The sequence below is a fragment of the Oryzias melastigma genome, linkage group LG7 (genome assembly GCF_002922805.2).
Source record: "Oryzias melastigma strain HK-1 linkage group LG7, ASM292280v2, whole genome shotgun sequence".
NCBI classification, from domain to species: domain Eukaryota; kingdom Metazoa; phylum Chordata; class Actinopteri; order Beloniformes; family Adrianichthyidae; genus Oryzias; species Oryzias melastigma.
Window position 1 is genome coordinate 31727538 of NC_050518.1, and position 15927 is coordinate 31743464.

Consider the following 15927-nt stretch of genomic DNA (forward strand, 5'->3'; position numbering starts at 1 on the left):
CATACCACCTAGGGCCAGGCCCGGGAGGCCACACGGCGCACCCGCCCGCCCCCATCCAGACACCAGACCAGACACCCACGCCCCAGCCAGGCGCCAAAAGGACCCTGCCACCCACCACCCGACAGCCCCAGCAGACAATCAAGGAGCAGCGAAAACCCAAGCACCCCTCCTCCCACGAGTCATGGATTTAATATTTATTTAGAGTAGACTCCTTACGGACAAAATTGTTGTCAACCTGGACTCCAACCAGCTCCAATTCTGACTTTGGAGTGTTTGTCAAAGACATTTTCTCACAAGAGATGTGGATCTGAGAGTCTTTGGTATGTAACAGATCTCTGTTCCACCAGAGCAAAGGTTTGCTTTTAAAACAATTCATTTATTGAAAAAAAAGCTAAATACATTCATCCACATTTTATCCAGATGAAACTGTCAATAAACTTTTTGAATAATATAATAAAATGCTTGTTAATGCACTTTAATAATACTTTGTTAATATGTATATATTTACTTGAAGTACACAGTTTCAGAACAGCAAAAAAAAGGATATTTTAGTTGCTCAGTAGCCGAAGCATTTGATGAAAATATATTTGCTCATAATTTGACACGCATTACTGTATATTCCATGGCTGTACCTAAACAATTTAAACTCGTTTTTTGAGAGTATGACTTAAAAAACGGTACCTAAATATGAATCCACTGTAATCAAATTGTAAAATGTATTTTATTTAATGGTTCCAATATTAAAGAGTGCACTTCTATCTATAACACAAGTTGCTTTTACCCAAATAAATTGTGCTTTTCTTTTGGTCATTTAAGAAATACTTAAAGGGAACAATCAATATAGTCTGAATTCAACAATAAAATATTTTTAAGTCGTCCTCGGCTTCCAAAAATGGCTGTTGGGACTCTGACAGGGAACGAGCCTGAGATTATACACAAGGTTAAAGGGCACCACCTAGATATTATTGGCCTGGTCTTCACTTACAGCTCTGGCTTTAAAGCTAATCTTCTTAACAGGCAAAGAGAGTTGCTGGGCATGTCTGTCACAGAGACTTATTTTAAGTGCCACCTCTGGAGGAGCTCTGACAACATGCCAGGGGAGACACTGAGTCTGAGGGGGCTTGTTCTCCACCTTCATCAGGCATACGTTTGTTAGATAAGTAAAGAAAACTTTGAAGATCTTTAAAATTCCAACAACTCGTCTTCCGCTGAGGAAGAAGTGGCTGTAGATTAAAGAGCGGGGTCACTCACTGCCAAGGCTGAGATTGCCAAGGTGGTGAGAAAAGACATGTTGTTGTCCCAAAGTCCCAAGGGATGGACAACATCTGGTCCAAATCTCTTCAGGCTCTGGATGTGGTGGGACTGCTTTGGTTTAATCTTCCCAGTTATATCCCATAAACATCAGTGGCAGTACCTCTGCATTGGCAAACTAAGTTGGTGGTTCTGCCTTGTAACCCTTCCGGTCTCCTTAGCTTGTTTACATTTAAAGTGGGGTCATCTAGACCCCACAAGACAGTTCTTGTGGGATCTAGATGACCCCACTTTTAATGTAAACAAACCTAGGAGACCGTAAAGGTTAAGTGCGTCACATTCGCTGTCAAAAAGTGTGTCCATAAAACTACCGCTACCACAGCATGTGGGAGGAGCTACTGTATATGTTTTTTAGCCTCATCTCTGCAGTATTGAAGACGCGGATGATGTTAAGAGATTTGTTTTATTTATTTTGAAGATCTCTACCAAAGCATCAGTACTTCTGTCTCCATGTTTGGTTTCATGAGATCAGACTCTCCAGTACAGTGAGCTTCACTGTTTACTGCAGGAGCTACATCTGAATGATCGACACTTTCAGCGGTACTTCTGTTTCTCTGACCCACTTTGATGACTCACTGTCCTGCATTAGTCAGAGGAGGAAAAAAAAAGTTTAAAAAATTGTACTTCTTTTTTATTATTGCATTGATCTTCTTCACCTTATCTCATGTTGGGGTCGCCACAGCGAGGGGCACAGGGATCTAGTTAGGCAGCAGTGTCAAGGGTCTTGCCTAAGGACCCAATCTGGATGGAGATCAGTGAACACCCTGGGGATGGAACCCAGGGCTACTGCATGCAAACCCTATACTTAGCCCACTGAGCCATCCAGCCGCTCTTATTATTGCATTGATAAAAATAAGAAATGTATCCTAAAGTTCAGGAGGAGAAAGATAAGGTTAAACCATCTTGGTTTTAAACTCCACCTCAGCACATCATCAACATCATCATCTTTCACGGACCAAAGCTGATTTCTGATTGGTTGCCGTAATGCAAATTCTCACCAAAGTTCAGATATTTGAACTCTGGAATAATCACGCAGGCACACATCAACTCAACAGCTGAAATGCTTTATGGCTAGACTGCTACGCTGCACCTGCTGCTAAAAGCAACAGAGGGATTTCTCAACACAACTGTTGATGCACGGATTGTGTTTGGTGTGAAAGCAGCTTTAGGATTCCTTTTGGAGGATGCTTTGAGAATGTGGGACTATGGTTTGCTGTTGGGCACTATGTAGTCACCAAACAGTAAGAACTTTGCCCAGCCAGCAGTAAGTAAGATCCTTCTCTCTGTTTGTACTTTTCATGAACAGAATTCATCAGCACAGCCAAATGGAGGAAGAGCTTGGCTTTTGGAATCTCCAGATCATATTTCTGATGTTTGTGAACAATAAGGAACTTTAGGCTTTCTCAAGCTGCGACCTTCAGGTCTTTCCGAACCAGTCTGTTGCTGAGTGTAAAGACGTTTATGAGAATCTGTATCTCACAACTCTGTAGCCATAGGTATCTGCTGGAAAGAGGTGAAATGCCCCTTTCAGGTTAAGAATGAAACATTCCCTCAAAGGAGGAGTTTAGATGTTGGGAAACTTTGTTTTACAAACAAGGGAAGAACTGAATGCAATGTGGACTGATGACTCAGGACCACATTAGCGGTAATAGAAATTTTGGACTTGTCTATTGTGGTGAAGAGAGTTGAGTCAGAAGACAAAGCCCTCAAATAATAAATTGGTCTTTGTTCTTATCACCTAGGACCTGTGAGTTCTGAGGATTCCATCGGAGGATCATTGATACATGCAACGGACGAGTTTCCATCACAGGGCTCCTGAGAACCTCATTAGAGAGAGGTCATAGATTTCAGACATTTGAGAGGAACTTGGAGTGGAGCCCAATAGATGTCCTCATCTGGAGGAGGTAGTAGAGACTGTCAGTGTTGAAAGAATGCCAACTTGACACCTTACTAGAAAGGTGTATGAGCATGCCTAACCACATGGAGAGCGTGGGGCAGACACAGGGCATGCTGGAGAGCTCATCTTCCTGACAAGTTGCAATGCAAGGCCAGGAGAAGATGCCTGATATCTTTATTATGGTGCATTCACACTGAATGCAGCCAGCGTATCAACTTAGCGTCTGCCGCCTCTTTATTGACGCCTGTCAAATTTACTGCTCCTACCGCGGAGCAACCACCAAAGTTGTTCTGGAATTCATTCGTTGCCACGTCATGGATGATGTTGAGTGAATAGTTTTTGGGCTTATAGGTTTTGTAGAACTCTAGAGGTGCCAGCAAGCACATTGCTGTCTTTGTTTTTACCAGATCTTTCAAAGTTTCTCTGGTTCTGTGCACTTTACTCTTGCAGCGATAGCTGCACCTGAGGGCCAATTTAAACGTTACTTCCGTCTGTCTGTGGTCCAGTTTGAGCTTTAACCTTAGAGGGGGGAAATATAGATAAAACTGGGGGATCGTTTTATTATTTTCTTGATGAAAATAGGAAAAACATCATAAACCCAAGAAGCTAGAGTGGTCCCGCAACGGCACTCATGGCGGCTCTATGGGCTGCTGGCAGCTAACTGCCAGCGGGCAAGCAGAGCGGGCTCCACTGCCCAGGGACCCACAGCCAGGACAGTAGACCTCGCTAGATCTGCCGGAGCCTGGACAACAGCGATCACTTTCAGCTTTGCTGGAGCCTGGTGAGCGGAGCTCACTAGCTCGCTAAGCTATCCACCAAGTGGCTGGCTAGCGTCTATCCAGCTCAATGAACTCTGTGACAGGCTGAGAATCTATCCAGGGTGTATCCCGTCTTCGCCCAACAGTAACTGGGACAATTTCTGGGGACCTAGCAGCCCCCTTGGGTTGAGAAAATGAATGGAAATTCATGACATAAATCCTTGCATCGAGCCGCCATCTTGAATATTTATTTCTACTCTTTGATCCAGTCACCGAAAACATCACGTGGCCAAAGCTTGCCGCACCGTACCCGCCGCCAAAATTGTGCCACGGCAGATCACATCTTTACATTGACTTAACATTGAAACTTGATGCTACGGCGTCCGCGTTCAGCCTGAATGCACCATTGAGGCTCCTCTCACAATCACAATTCCCCCAATTCAGCCGAAAATCCTTTATGGATAAATATTTTTTAATAAACAGAACAAAAAAATTCTATAGGATACGCCTGCATCTCACCTATCCATAAGTGTGTCCAAAGTGTTCACTGCAACCTAATGCCCGCAGCACGCCCATAGTACAAATGTGCATGAACGTTTTCACCTCATAGGCTCACTAGGTTTGTTACATACTTAAACTTACCAGATTTTCCTGTTTTTTATCTGCAGACAGCCATAAGAGTACAAGGGCATAAGCTGTATTCTACCTTAACAGAAAGACTGACCTTTTCCAAGGCCTTCCTCAGAGATGGGATGGGGTGTTTGAGGAGGACCGGCTCAGGAAAACGTGGGCAGACCTCTTCCATTAGAGCTTCTTTAATTGGAACTGCAATAAAAAATGAAAACAGAAAAAAACATGAATGTCATTTGGACTTTTGTCAAACGTCAAGGCTGTCTGGATCATTGAGCTCCATTCCACTGTCTTTATTAAGCAAGTTTTCTTCAGTGAAAGGAGTCGCGTGTTTCTTGTGTGATGCTTTGAACGCTTAATGACAACAAGGAGTTATCGAAAACAACACAATGCAATCTATGCAATTTACTGTTTGTGATTCTATGTTTCCAAAGCCTGGCTGTTTGTCTCTGAATTTAGGTATACAGTATTGTAGCTTTATTTAACGAAACTTAAAGGAATGCAAAATCAATTTTTTGAGCTTTTAAGTATTCTATAATCACTCCTCACTATAAACAACCTTAAGGTGTTATTTTGAACCGTTCCCACATTTCTGAGTAATCCTCTAAAAACCTGCGCTCTGAGCAGTGGACCCCCCATACCCACCAAAACGAGCGGGTCCTCACAAGCTGACATAGAGAAGTGAGAACCGCCGCTTTCAGGAAGAGTCTGTGCTGCAAGCTCCACCCCCAGTCTAACACCAACACACCTACTGTCTCTGCAGACCAGGCAGTGATCAGCTAAACACTTTCATTTGAAATGATAATACAGAGTATCTTCTAATTGTGTCCCATCTCTAATATTTGTCAGGATAAACAGCTGTTCATTCCTTTAGATCCCAGTCTCTATAGTGGCTGCCCTCCTTTATTAACACACCCACACACACATGGTCATGCAAAGTTGTGCAGACGCCGGATTGTTACGGCTGGCTCTGAACCGTTACAAATAAAGGGGAGACGAAACCGGTTTTAACACTAAGTATTTTTAATGTGCCTACGAAAACCCCACAGAGCAGGGAGGACCAGGCGAACCAAAGCTGCAAACAACGGATCTGGCTGGCAGGCGTAGAAGGGTCTCCTCAAGCACCACTAAGGTGGATCTTTTATCTCCATCCTCTGATCGTAAAACAGCTGCTCCTGTGCAGGTGGAGGAGCAAAGGGACAGGCAGCAGAAACAGACCCAAACGGCCCAGTCTGTGATATTCAAGCTGGCCAAGAAATGGTCGTTCGATGGAGCCTTTAAACTTCGTTTAGAGTTTTTTCTTCCGTCTACAAACTGCAGCATAAGATCACTAATATTGTTGTCATTGACTTACTTTTTCTTATGAATGAACTCTGTGTGCTGTTGTTACGCTGTGGCCGTATTTTGTATTTTCTTTTGGTTCTGTGGATTTTTGTCAAAGTGGGACTTCTTTGTGTTTTGTGGATCTTTGTTTGTGTGTTTTTCTGTTGATCTGTTTCAGGTGTGGTGCTGGAGGCGTGGTTCCCCATTGGTCGAGGCCAGAGGAGGGAACCTACAAAAGTACCATGTGGACCTCCAGACCACGAGAAGTGAGCTGGGCTGCAACAGTCTCCACTGCAGCTCAGTGATCTTCTCCACCTGTTTGATTTGTGCACACTTTGTAGTCTTTGGTGTTTTGTTTAGGTCCCACTCTGTGTTCTGTGTTTAGTGTTGGTTTAAGTTAAGTGAAGCTGTAGGGGTGAACCGCCATTTTATTTAGTAAATGTTTTCTCCTGTTTCTGTTAGTCCAGGGAGGTTAGTGTTTGTCATTATTTTACTGTTTCTTTTGCAGGTAAGCTCCCTGGGTTGAGTTAGTTAGGGTTTTGTTTGTTGTTTTGGCCTTGGTTCACCCTGAAGCCTTTTGCTTCACTTTTAGTTATTACTTTGGTGGTTTTGGTCTTTGTAAATACATTTGTTAACTTTTTATGGAGACTTTTGTTGTGTTTTTGTTAAACACTTATTTAATTTACCTTTATGTTAGGCCCCGCACCCCTAGACCACATGGGGCGTAACAGCTGTAGAAACACATGAAGAACCTGTTTGTAGAGTCTTCCTTTTCTTTCTTCAGTGTTAAAAGTCTCTCTGTTTGAGTGGAAATCTCTACCAGTGACGTGTCTAAACTATTTCTTGAGTTTAGGGTTTAAAAACCAAATCCTCCATTCAGAAATTGATGTTAAACAATATTAAAGAGTAACTGGACGGCTGCACTTGTTTGCTGCTGCTAATTCTATTATTCTTTAGCTGCAGTGTCACATACATTCTCTGGGCTCACCAGCGCCCTCTGCCTTGTGGCATGCGTACTGCAGTGCTGCCAGCGGACTGTCTGCCTCATCTAGTTTTAAAGCACATTTTTAGAGATAAAAAGACTAAATGAGTCACAAACTGGAACCAATCAGACAGATGGCGAGACATGAGAAAATTAGATCATTTTAAATTAAAGTGTATCTTATGATGATAGAAAGACCGAAATAATACAGGCATGCGCCAGTTGCAGCTACAGTCAATGTGTGCGGCACTGGGAGGCGGGGCTACAGCTGCCTCACCCTCACCTATCTGCCGAATTTGAACAGGAAACTCCTAAATTTGAACGTTGAAAACCCTCACAAAAAAGGTAATCATAGAAAAAACGTCTAAAAATAACATTTGATTTTTATTTTTAAAAAGTATATTCATCTAATTTAATAAATACATTTTTTGAGCTATATTTTGCTGGTGAGGCTCACCCTCACCTGCCTCCCCTGACTGCACGTCACTGGTTCACAGCCAGTTCTAATCACAACAATGTTCTCATCATTACAATAAATCCTGAAATAATCATCTGCTGTTGTCTGCATTTTGTGACTGAATTTGATCCCATTAACCATAACCATTCTGTCTGTGATAGATAAACGCTGGTTTACATTAGACGCCTGTCACTGTAGACGATGGGGCTACTAAAGGCAGATCTATGTTATGTTCATCCATCTCTGCAAAAGTTTGGATATTGTTTGTTGAAACACAGTCACGCTGCCGAGGCCGGCTCTAGGATGACATCGTGAAATGGGCGGCACCCACAAGGAATGTATACGCCGGTCAAGCACATCCCAAACATGCTCAATGGGTCACATGTCCGGTGAGTATGCTGGCCATGCAAGAACTGGGACATTTTTGGCTTCCAAGAATTGTGTACAGATCCTTGCAACATGGGGCCGTGCACTATCTTGCTGAAACATGTTCATGGATGTATGGCACAACAATGGACCTGTGTTCTTCATCCATGACAGATGCCTGCCCATACCATAACCCCACCACCACCACGGGCCACTCCATCCACAACGTTGACATCAGCAAAGTGCTCACCCACACGATGCCACACACACTGTCTGCCATCTGCCCTGAACAATGTAAACCCAGATTCATCCGTGAAGAGAACACCTCTCCAATGTGCCAGACGCCGTCGAATGTGAGCATTTGTCCACTCAAGTCTGTTACCAAAACGATCTGGAGTCAGGTTAAGACCCCGATGAGGACGACAAGCATGCAGTTGAGCTTCCCTGAGACGGTTTCTGACAGTTTGTGCGGAAATTGTTTGGTCATGCAAACCAATTGTTTCAGCAGCTGTCTGAGTGGCTGGTCTCAGACCATCTTGGAGGTGAACCTGCTGGATGTGGAGGTCCTGGACTGGTGTGGTTACACGTGGTCTGCGGTTGTGAGGCCGGTTGGATGTACTGCCATATTCTCTGAAACGCCTTTGGAGACGACTTATGGTGGATAAATGAACATTGAATGCACGAGCAACAGATCTGGTTGACATTCCTGCTGTCAGCATGCCAATTGCACGCTCCCTCAATGCTTGTGACATCTGTGGCATTTTGCTGTGAGACAAAACTTCACATTTCAGGGTGGCCTTTTATTGTGGGCAGTCTAAGGCACACCTGTGCACTAACCATGATGTCAGATCAGCATCTTGATGTGGCACACCTGTGAGGTGGGATGGATCATCTCAGCCAAGCAGAAGTGCTCACTATCACACATTTAGACAGATTTGTGAACAATGTTTGAGAGAAATGGTGATATTGTGTATCTGGAATGAATTCTAGATCTTTAAGTCCATCTCATGAAAAATGGGAGCAAAAACAAAAGTGTTGCATTTATATTTTGTTGAGTGTAGTTCACTGTGAAAAACATGGAAGGGCCTTTTAATGTTATAATCTGTGTGAATTAACTGCCATGTTGACCAAATCCAGCAAATATGTTTATCATTTAAATCATAATTTGACAATCAGCATGTTACTGATTTTGTATTAAAAACAAACTAAGCCAGACAAAAAAATGGTCGTAATATGTGCATGTCTCTATGTAGGTGTCTACGTACATGTCTTTGTTTGCTTTTAAGATTTAGTTATTCCCACATTTATTATTCGCCTCTAGCTGCAGATTTTCTAAATGAGCAGTTCAACCCAGCATGCTAAAATGTTAGAAACTGAATCTGTGTTGGTCGGCTGCAGAAAGCTTACCTGGCTTTAGCTTTGGTATGCTGTATTGCCACAGGAAACAGCAGGTCATGACAGCAGAGAGCAGGGAGAGGGCGCTCATGGCCAACGCGGTCCATTTCACTTTCATTGTTCTGCTGTTCTGACCATCAAAGCAAGTTCTAAGGAGAAAGCTGGTGTTGTAAAATGTTCTGTTTTTAATTTGGTTGTGTCTTTGTTCACAAACGGAGTCTCAAACAGCAGCAAGAGATTTTCCTTACCTGCTCAGCCAAACTCCATCTGGTGTCAGCAGCTAACTTGGTCCTGTTCGTCCTCCAATGGCTAGAATCCAGTTTTTGTTACTTCAGTTACTTCAGTGGGTTAGATGCCACCTTAAGTCAGCTCTTCTTGGCCTGAACATTGTGAACAACGTCTCCTCACCTACCAGCGTCTAATCCTGACTGGCCCCAGATAAAGCTTCTAATCTCTTGCCACCAAGTTGTGACATCATAATCCAGAAGATTTCCTGAGGTTTGATTCTCAGCAAGTCTTTAGCATTTCTACTTCTACTATGTTTTTTATCTTTGATTTTTTGAGGTATACATTTATTTTTGAAAATGTGTTCATGTGTTGTTTTCACAAATAGAAACTTGTACATCCATCACTGGTCTTCAGAGAACACTGTTCTGCACGTTTTCCATATTCTCTGCTTTAGCACACCTCAGTTAGATCATTATCCAACTCTACAGGAGTGTTTGATCTGGGTAGAAATGAAAAGAAAGGACAGCATTCCCCCAGGACTGGGTCTGAGAGACACTGATCTAATCTACATATCGTATTCCCCTTTGGAAAGAGTCAAATCTCTCTAACACTAGAGGCCTTCATCTCCTCTATGAGCAGCTGCTGCACAGGACAACTTAAAAAAAAACTGAAATAAATAAGGAAGTTACTATTTCTGCATAACCTCACAATCCAGACCCAACAATAAATATGTAAACCCACAAGGACTGCTGGATGAAGTACCCAGTAAGTTTTCTAGAAACTTCTTTTGGTTAAGATGTTAGGAAGGAACATACATACACAGGTTGACATCATTCTCTCCATGGTTTTTATTGATTGAGGACTATTAGGATGCTATTGAGACAGTTCAGGGAGCGGGCTGGTGCTCAACACAAAATCCTTCCTGTCAACTGTAATAGAAAATGTGGCATTAGTAAAAACGCAATTCGAATAACCTCAAACTTTATTTCTCAGCTTCTTGGAGCTTTCACATGAAAGCAGGAAAATGAAGGAAAATGAAGTGCAGGAATTTATACATGAATACAACATAGTCGATCATCTAATCCTGATCACTGCAGAATGCTCATTATGTGCTGGTGGGGAGAAAGAAAAGGAGAGAGTAAGAGAAGAGGAAATCCGTCTCTGTGGCTGTACGGTGAGGTCCTTTCTAAAGAATAACTTGGATATATATATCCTGGACAATTTTTGACCTGTCAATTACAAGATTTCCTAAATGAACGAAACATTTTAGAAAAATGTCAATCTGGTTTTAGGACAAATCACAGCACAGATTTTAAATGACCTCAGAAATTCTGACTACCAGAAACTTTCTGCCCTGGATCTTAATAGCGCTTTGATACGGTAGATCACCAGATTCTATTTGACAGACTTAGGAGTCAGGTGACCTCTCAGGAGCTGATTTAACCGGTTTTATTTCTATCCAAAGATAGACACTTTTATGAATACATGGTTCTGAAGAATCCATGCAATAGGTTGTGAGGTTCCCCAAGGGTCAATCTTAGGTCCCACACTCTTTAACTTGTATATGTTGCCTCTTGGGGATGTCATCAGGAGACGTGGCGTTGACTTTCACGCCTACGCTGATGATACTCAGCTTTACATCGCCATGTCTCCTGGAGACCTTAAACCTGTTATTACCCTTTTAAATTGAATCTCAGATCTAAAGTATAGACTGTCTAAATAGAACTGGACATCTCGAGTGTTGAAGCCCCCCATAGGAAATGTATTACCTTCCACCCTCGCGAAATCAGCCCAGAGCCTTTGCTGTCACTTCCTGGTATGTTTACCGCGATTGCAACCCGTCGACAGCAAGTAGTCCGAGTCGGTCTGAGTCACGTTTTTAGAGGAAGTACTGTCAACCAATCAGGAGTGAGTTTGTTCCGGCTTGTTCGAAGCCCCCCCCAATAAAAATGGCGCGAAGAAATCTTTCAATCAAACGTTTGAGGCGGGGCCAGCTGGAGCTACATGCTTTTACTGAGGCATCTGATTGGTCAGTTTATGACTTGAATCAATGGCAATAAAGAAAAAATATCTTTAAAAATTAGAAAGAACATGTTAAGAAGGAAGCATAATAGCAAGAATTATTATTCTGACAAATAAAATGACTGAGAAATAACTATTTCTCAATGGAAGTCTATGGGACTTTAGCCTTCTTACAACCCACGGGTACTTCCTATTTGGAACACAGAAGGGGAGGGGTTTGAGCTCTCCAATGTTTTTCATGTCATTGATCTAAAGTCATGGATGACAGAGAACTTCTTACAGCTCAACCAGGACAAAATGCGACACGAGAGATGATTTTACCCAAATTCAATCATTTTTAACCATCTCACAGCGTGGGAAACTTGGGCGTACTTTTTGACTCCGAGCTGAATTTCATCCCACATATTAAAAATGTTGTGAACACAAGATTTTATCATCTTAAAAACATAGCCAGAGTCCGTCTATTCCTCTCATTCTACTTTTATTTATAGTCGTCTAAATTATTGTAATGCCATGCTCTCTGGTTTACCCAATAAGTCTTTCAAATCTAAACTATTACAGAACTCAGCGGCTCGAGTTCTGACGAGGACCAGGGGGCGGGAACTCCCCAGTTTTAAAATCGCTGCATTGGCTTCCTGTACGTGTAGGATTTATTTTAAAGTTCTTTTAATGGTTTATAAATGTTTTTATGGTCTTGGACCTTCTTATTTTAGTGACTTTGTTTTAAGTTTTGCACCTTTGTGGAAGGGGCGCCGCTAGGTAGTTTCTGAGGAGTCTAAAAAGCAGTGACAGCTCAGTGGATCTGTCAGAGTCACTGCAGTAGTTTGCTATCTCTCTGCTGCCCTCTTCTGTCTGTTTCCTCCTCTGCTAGTTTTTCTTTCTGCTTCTCACGGGTGTTTAGAATGATAGCAGGAACTCTGACCCGCCTGCTGTTTAACTTGAAAGTTTTTAAGACGAGTGATTCCAGTCACAACCTGCCAGTCCACCAACTAAAACCAAGTGGTTTCAAGCCTAAAAAAAAATCTGTTTTAAATATTTAAATATGTCAAATTGCGGGGACCCATTTAAATCCTGTTTTTTCAAAGACATGAGTAAAATATTTGAAAATCTTAATACATTTGAAGATTCCATGTCTTCATGACTGTCTTTAGCCAGCAAACCCACGTATTCGTGGTCCCTCACACACCGCTCTGCTCATCTGGCTGGAACTGGAACCCCAACAGTGAAAGCTGCCACACAGAAGCACCAGTTTTATGCTGAAACTATGACCCACAAGTCAAGACAGATTATGTCTGATTGGATCGCTGATGACATGTCTGACCTACAATCTGCTGCATTCTCGCTGCTGTCTCTCTTGGCAAAGGTTTCCATGGAAACAAGCCCTGGGCTTCTCTAATCTGTTGTTTTGCAGCTCTCACTCATCTGGAGGCAGGCTTTTTGTCAGGCCCATATTCTTCTGCTCTATTTCCTCAACGTGCTCCAGTTTCCTTGCCTGCTCTAATGTCAATGTTAACTTCTTTTTGCTGGTCTCACGCTCTTTCTTCTAGACCACTTTTATGTAATGGAATGGCTCAGATAGATCAGCTGTGCAGTCTCCGTGGACGTTGCAATAGTGTAGCTGGGATGCAAAACCCGGGTTTTTTAGCTAGAGTTTTGAGGCTGAAATATTGCTGGATGTGACTGTAAACCACAAAATAGAGGAAAACCGCTGCGATTGTCAGGTCTACTTGTTGGCTTCCTATTGCCAGTAGCCTTTTAAATGACTATTGCTTTAAAAGTTGTCATCAGTCACAAATTTATGCTAAACTTATAAATATCCTTCAGGAGTTGAGCTGCTGGCAAGTTTAACTGCGTTCCTTCATTCATGAATTCATGTTGACAATCACAGTTAAACCCTTCAGAACATAACTTATGATCAATGCTGCTTTATAGTGATCAGTCCCGACGCTAGGCACCAGCAGGAGATCGTCCCTGAGCTTTTCAGAGTCCAAGATGGTTCATGCGGAACCAACAGGACACAGTTGTAATTTGCTGCCAAGCCAAAGAGGAGCCTCAAAAATGACTGTTAAAGCCTATTCCGTGAACAGAAGGCGGTCCAGGCAAAGGTGGAGGAGAGGACTGACGTGGTCCCTCTTCCTGGTTTTAGTCAGGAGATGAGCAACAAAATAATGTATGAACTGCAGCTGCCTTACAGGACCCTTTAGAAGCCAGCAGATCTGTCAAAGCAATCTGACCCGCTGAAGATGAAGACACCATTAAATCTGATTATGACAGCATACCTTTGATTTAGCTCATGTTTTAAGATGGTCAAATTCAGAAAACATGATTCATTTAATGAGACTGCTTAAGTTATAGTCTACCTAGTTTTATTTAACCTAACCTATGTTTCTAGTGAAAGACTCAAAGTGACACCTTCCTCTGACTCACCACCACAGGTGATTATTCTAGTCCTCTCCGTGTTAAGGTGAATTGAATAATGTGACTCTTCAGTAATTTTCTGGATGCAAACCACAGTGAGTCCACAAATGTTAGTTCATTTCTTTTTTTCCATCAAAACCTGATAGTATTAATGCATCCCTTGATTAAAGAAAACACCTGAAAGTTTTTATCATAAACTTTATTTCAGTTCCATGAATTACTTATTAATACTTTTAGTGAGCCTTTGTGTTAAAAATGATTCTTAACAATCAGACTTTCTGGTTTATTCTTTTACATTGTTAGAACAGTTGAACACGGTATTCAACTTCTTTACAATGCTTTGGAAATGTTTTTAGTCTTGTGAGAGTTGTGTAATTTTGACAAAAGAATTGGATTTTAATGTTACATCTTGTTAGAGTTACAAAGTGTGTGGCCAATCCCAGATAGAACTGGGGGGCAGCTGGGAGCGAGGTCCTCGGCCAAGACGAGCCAGAGGCGTGGTCCACATTTAAGATGAGCCAGAGTCAAGGTCTACAGCCAAGACCAGCCAGAGTCATGGTCCTCGGCCAAGACGAGCCAGAGGAGAGGTCCACGGCCAAGACGAGCCAGAGTCATGGTCCTCGGCCAAGACGAGCCAAAGTCAAGGTCTACAGCCAAGACGAGCCAGAGGCATGGTCCACAGTCTCACCTGCTTTTACTTTGTAGTCATCAACAGTTGTTCTTGTTTAGTTAATGAATCTGACCAACGTGGACCCAGCTGGAAGGGTTGTAGTGGGAGTTGTCTCACCGCTGCGTGTCCCTCCACAGCAGATTAGGTTCTTGTGCTGCTCTATGTGAACTATGACACCATGCCAAGGCTCCACACCCTGAACTGTGAAGTGCTTTATGCTAATCCAGCTGGATAGCTGATTGGTTAAGTGGAGGACTGGCTGACATGAAATCAGGATCGATGGGCCGATGCATAGAGCTTCAGCCAGTGTGGGCTCTTTAACAAAACCCATGTGTTACTGACTAACTATAGTCACAAAGGGACCAGGTATGGTCCCCATTCCTGATAAAATACTGGGTTGTGTCAGGAAGGGTATCCGGAGTAAAATTATCTGCCAAGCCACCTGTACGAATCGGCGATAGATACTTTTTTGTGGAGACCCCTGATGGGATAAGCAATGAAATAATGTAAAGTCTCTCCCTCTGTGAGCAGTGAGTCAGAGCGTTGCATCTTCATCCTGCAGCTGCTGATCTTCATCGTTCACCTCCAACAGGTTTGTGACTCACTAAAAGCTGATCCAGAGTCAGCAGCATCACTAACTTCTGATTGTTAACAGAAAACAACGTCTGTAGAAACCAAACATGTTTGTGGAATCCTGACAGACATTCTGAGCTCCTTCAGGTTAAACATGTTTATTCTAAACGTTCCACATCAAACAGAATCTGTTCTGATCTGAGAAGGTTTACCAGCTCTCACTGTTAAACATACAGTTTGCTAGATAATAGATTCAACTTTCCATCAGCCCCTCTGACCAATCCTCTTCCTGGGCTCTCTAGGCATGCTGGGTAGTGTAGTCATAGCACATTAACAACTGAAATCCTTATTTTCACAGAAGAGAAATAATATTCATAACAATCAGAATCCAGCTGGACAGTAATAACGTTCCTCTGTCACAAAGATGGAGTTACAGACGCTTTAGAGTCAAACATTCTAGTTTAGTTTGATCTCCAACACTAAACCTGATTATTCTCTATCATTGATATAAATGTTCTCTATGAATACATCTAAGAGATTTTAGCGTTGAAGTCTGAATGTCAGTAAAACAGTTAAAGAAAACCAGAGCTGTGATTTCTTCTATTCTAACAGATTCTTCTCACTGAACATGAACTGATGACACAAAAACAAACATTTGTTGGTTCCACTGAATAAACTGAATTGATGATTAAACGTCTAAAAAACACACTTTACAAATAAAAATGTTGCATTCAAATACTCTTGGATTCATCCTACAATGTCGCTGTCTGGAAGGATCCATGTAATTATCCAGTGAAATGTTTTTGTGTGGTTTTTACTTTGAACAAATGTCAAAAGAAACTCTTTTATGTTCGTAGGTTTAGGCGCAACAACATTTCCGTCATCTTTTATGAAGAT

At 42.3% G+C, this 15927-nt stretch overlaps 2 protein-coding genes across 6 annotated transcripts in view; both read right to left on the minus strand.

Moving 5' to 3' along the window:
* The window catches only part of LOC112140021 (putative beta-lactamase-like 1), a 14528-nt gene extending 9682 nt beyond the window's left edge, over positions 1-4846 (minus strand). Inside the window, exon 1 of the mRNA XM_024262921.2 lies at positions 4691-4846. Within this exon, the coding sequence (XP_024118689.2) occupies positions 4691-4771 (81 nt within the window). The 5' untranslated portion in view covers positions 4772-4846. The remainder of the gene's footprint in view (positions 1-4690) is intronic.
* The window catches only part of LOC112140035 (paired box protein Pax-7), a 629290-nt gene that overhangs the window by 131598 nt on the left and 481765 nt on the right, over positions 1-15927 (minus strand). The gene's annotated exons all lie outside the window — the stretch shown is intronic.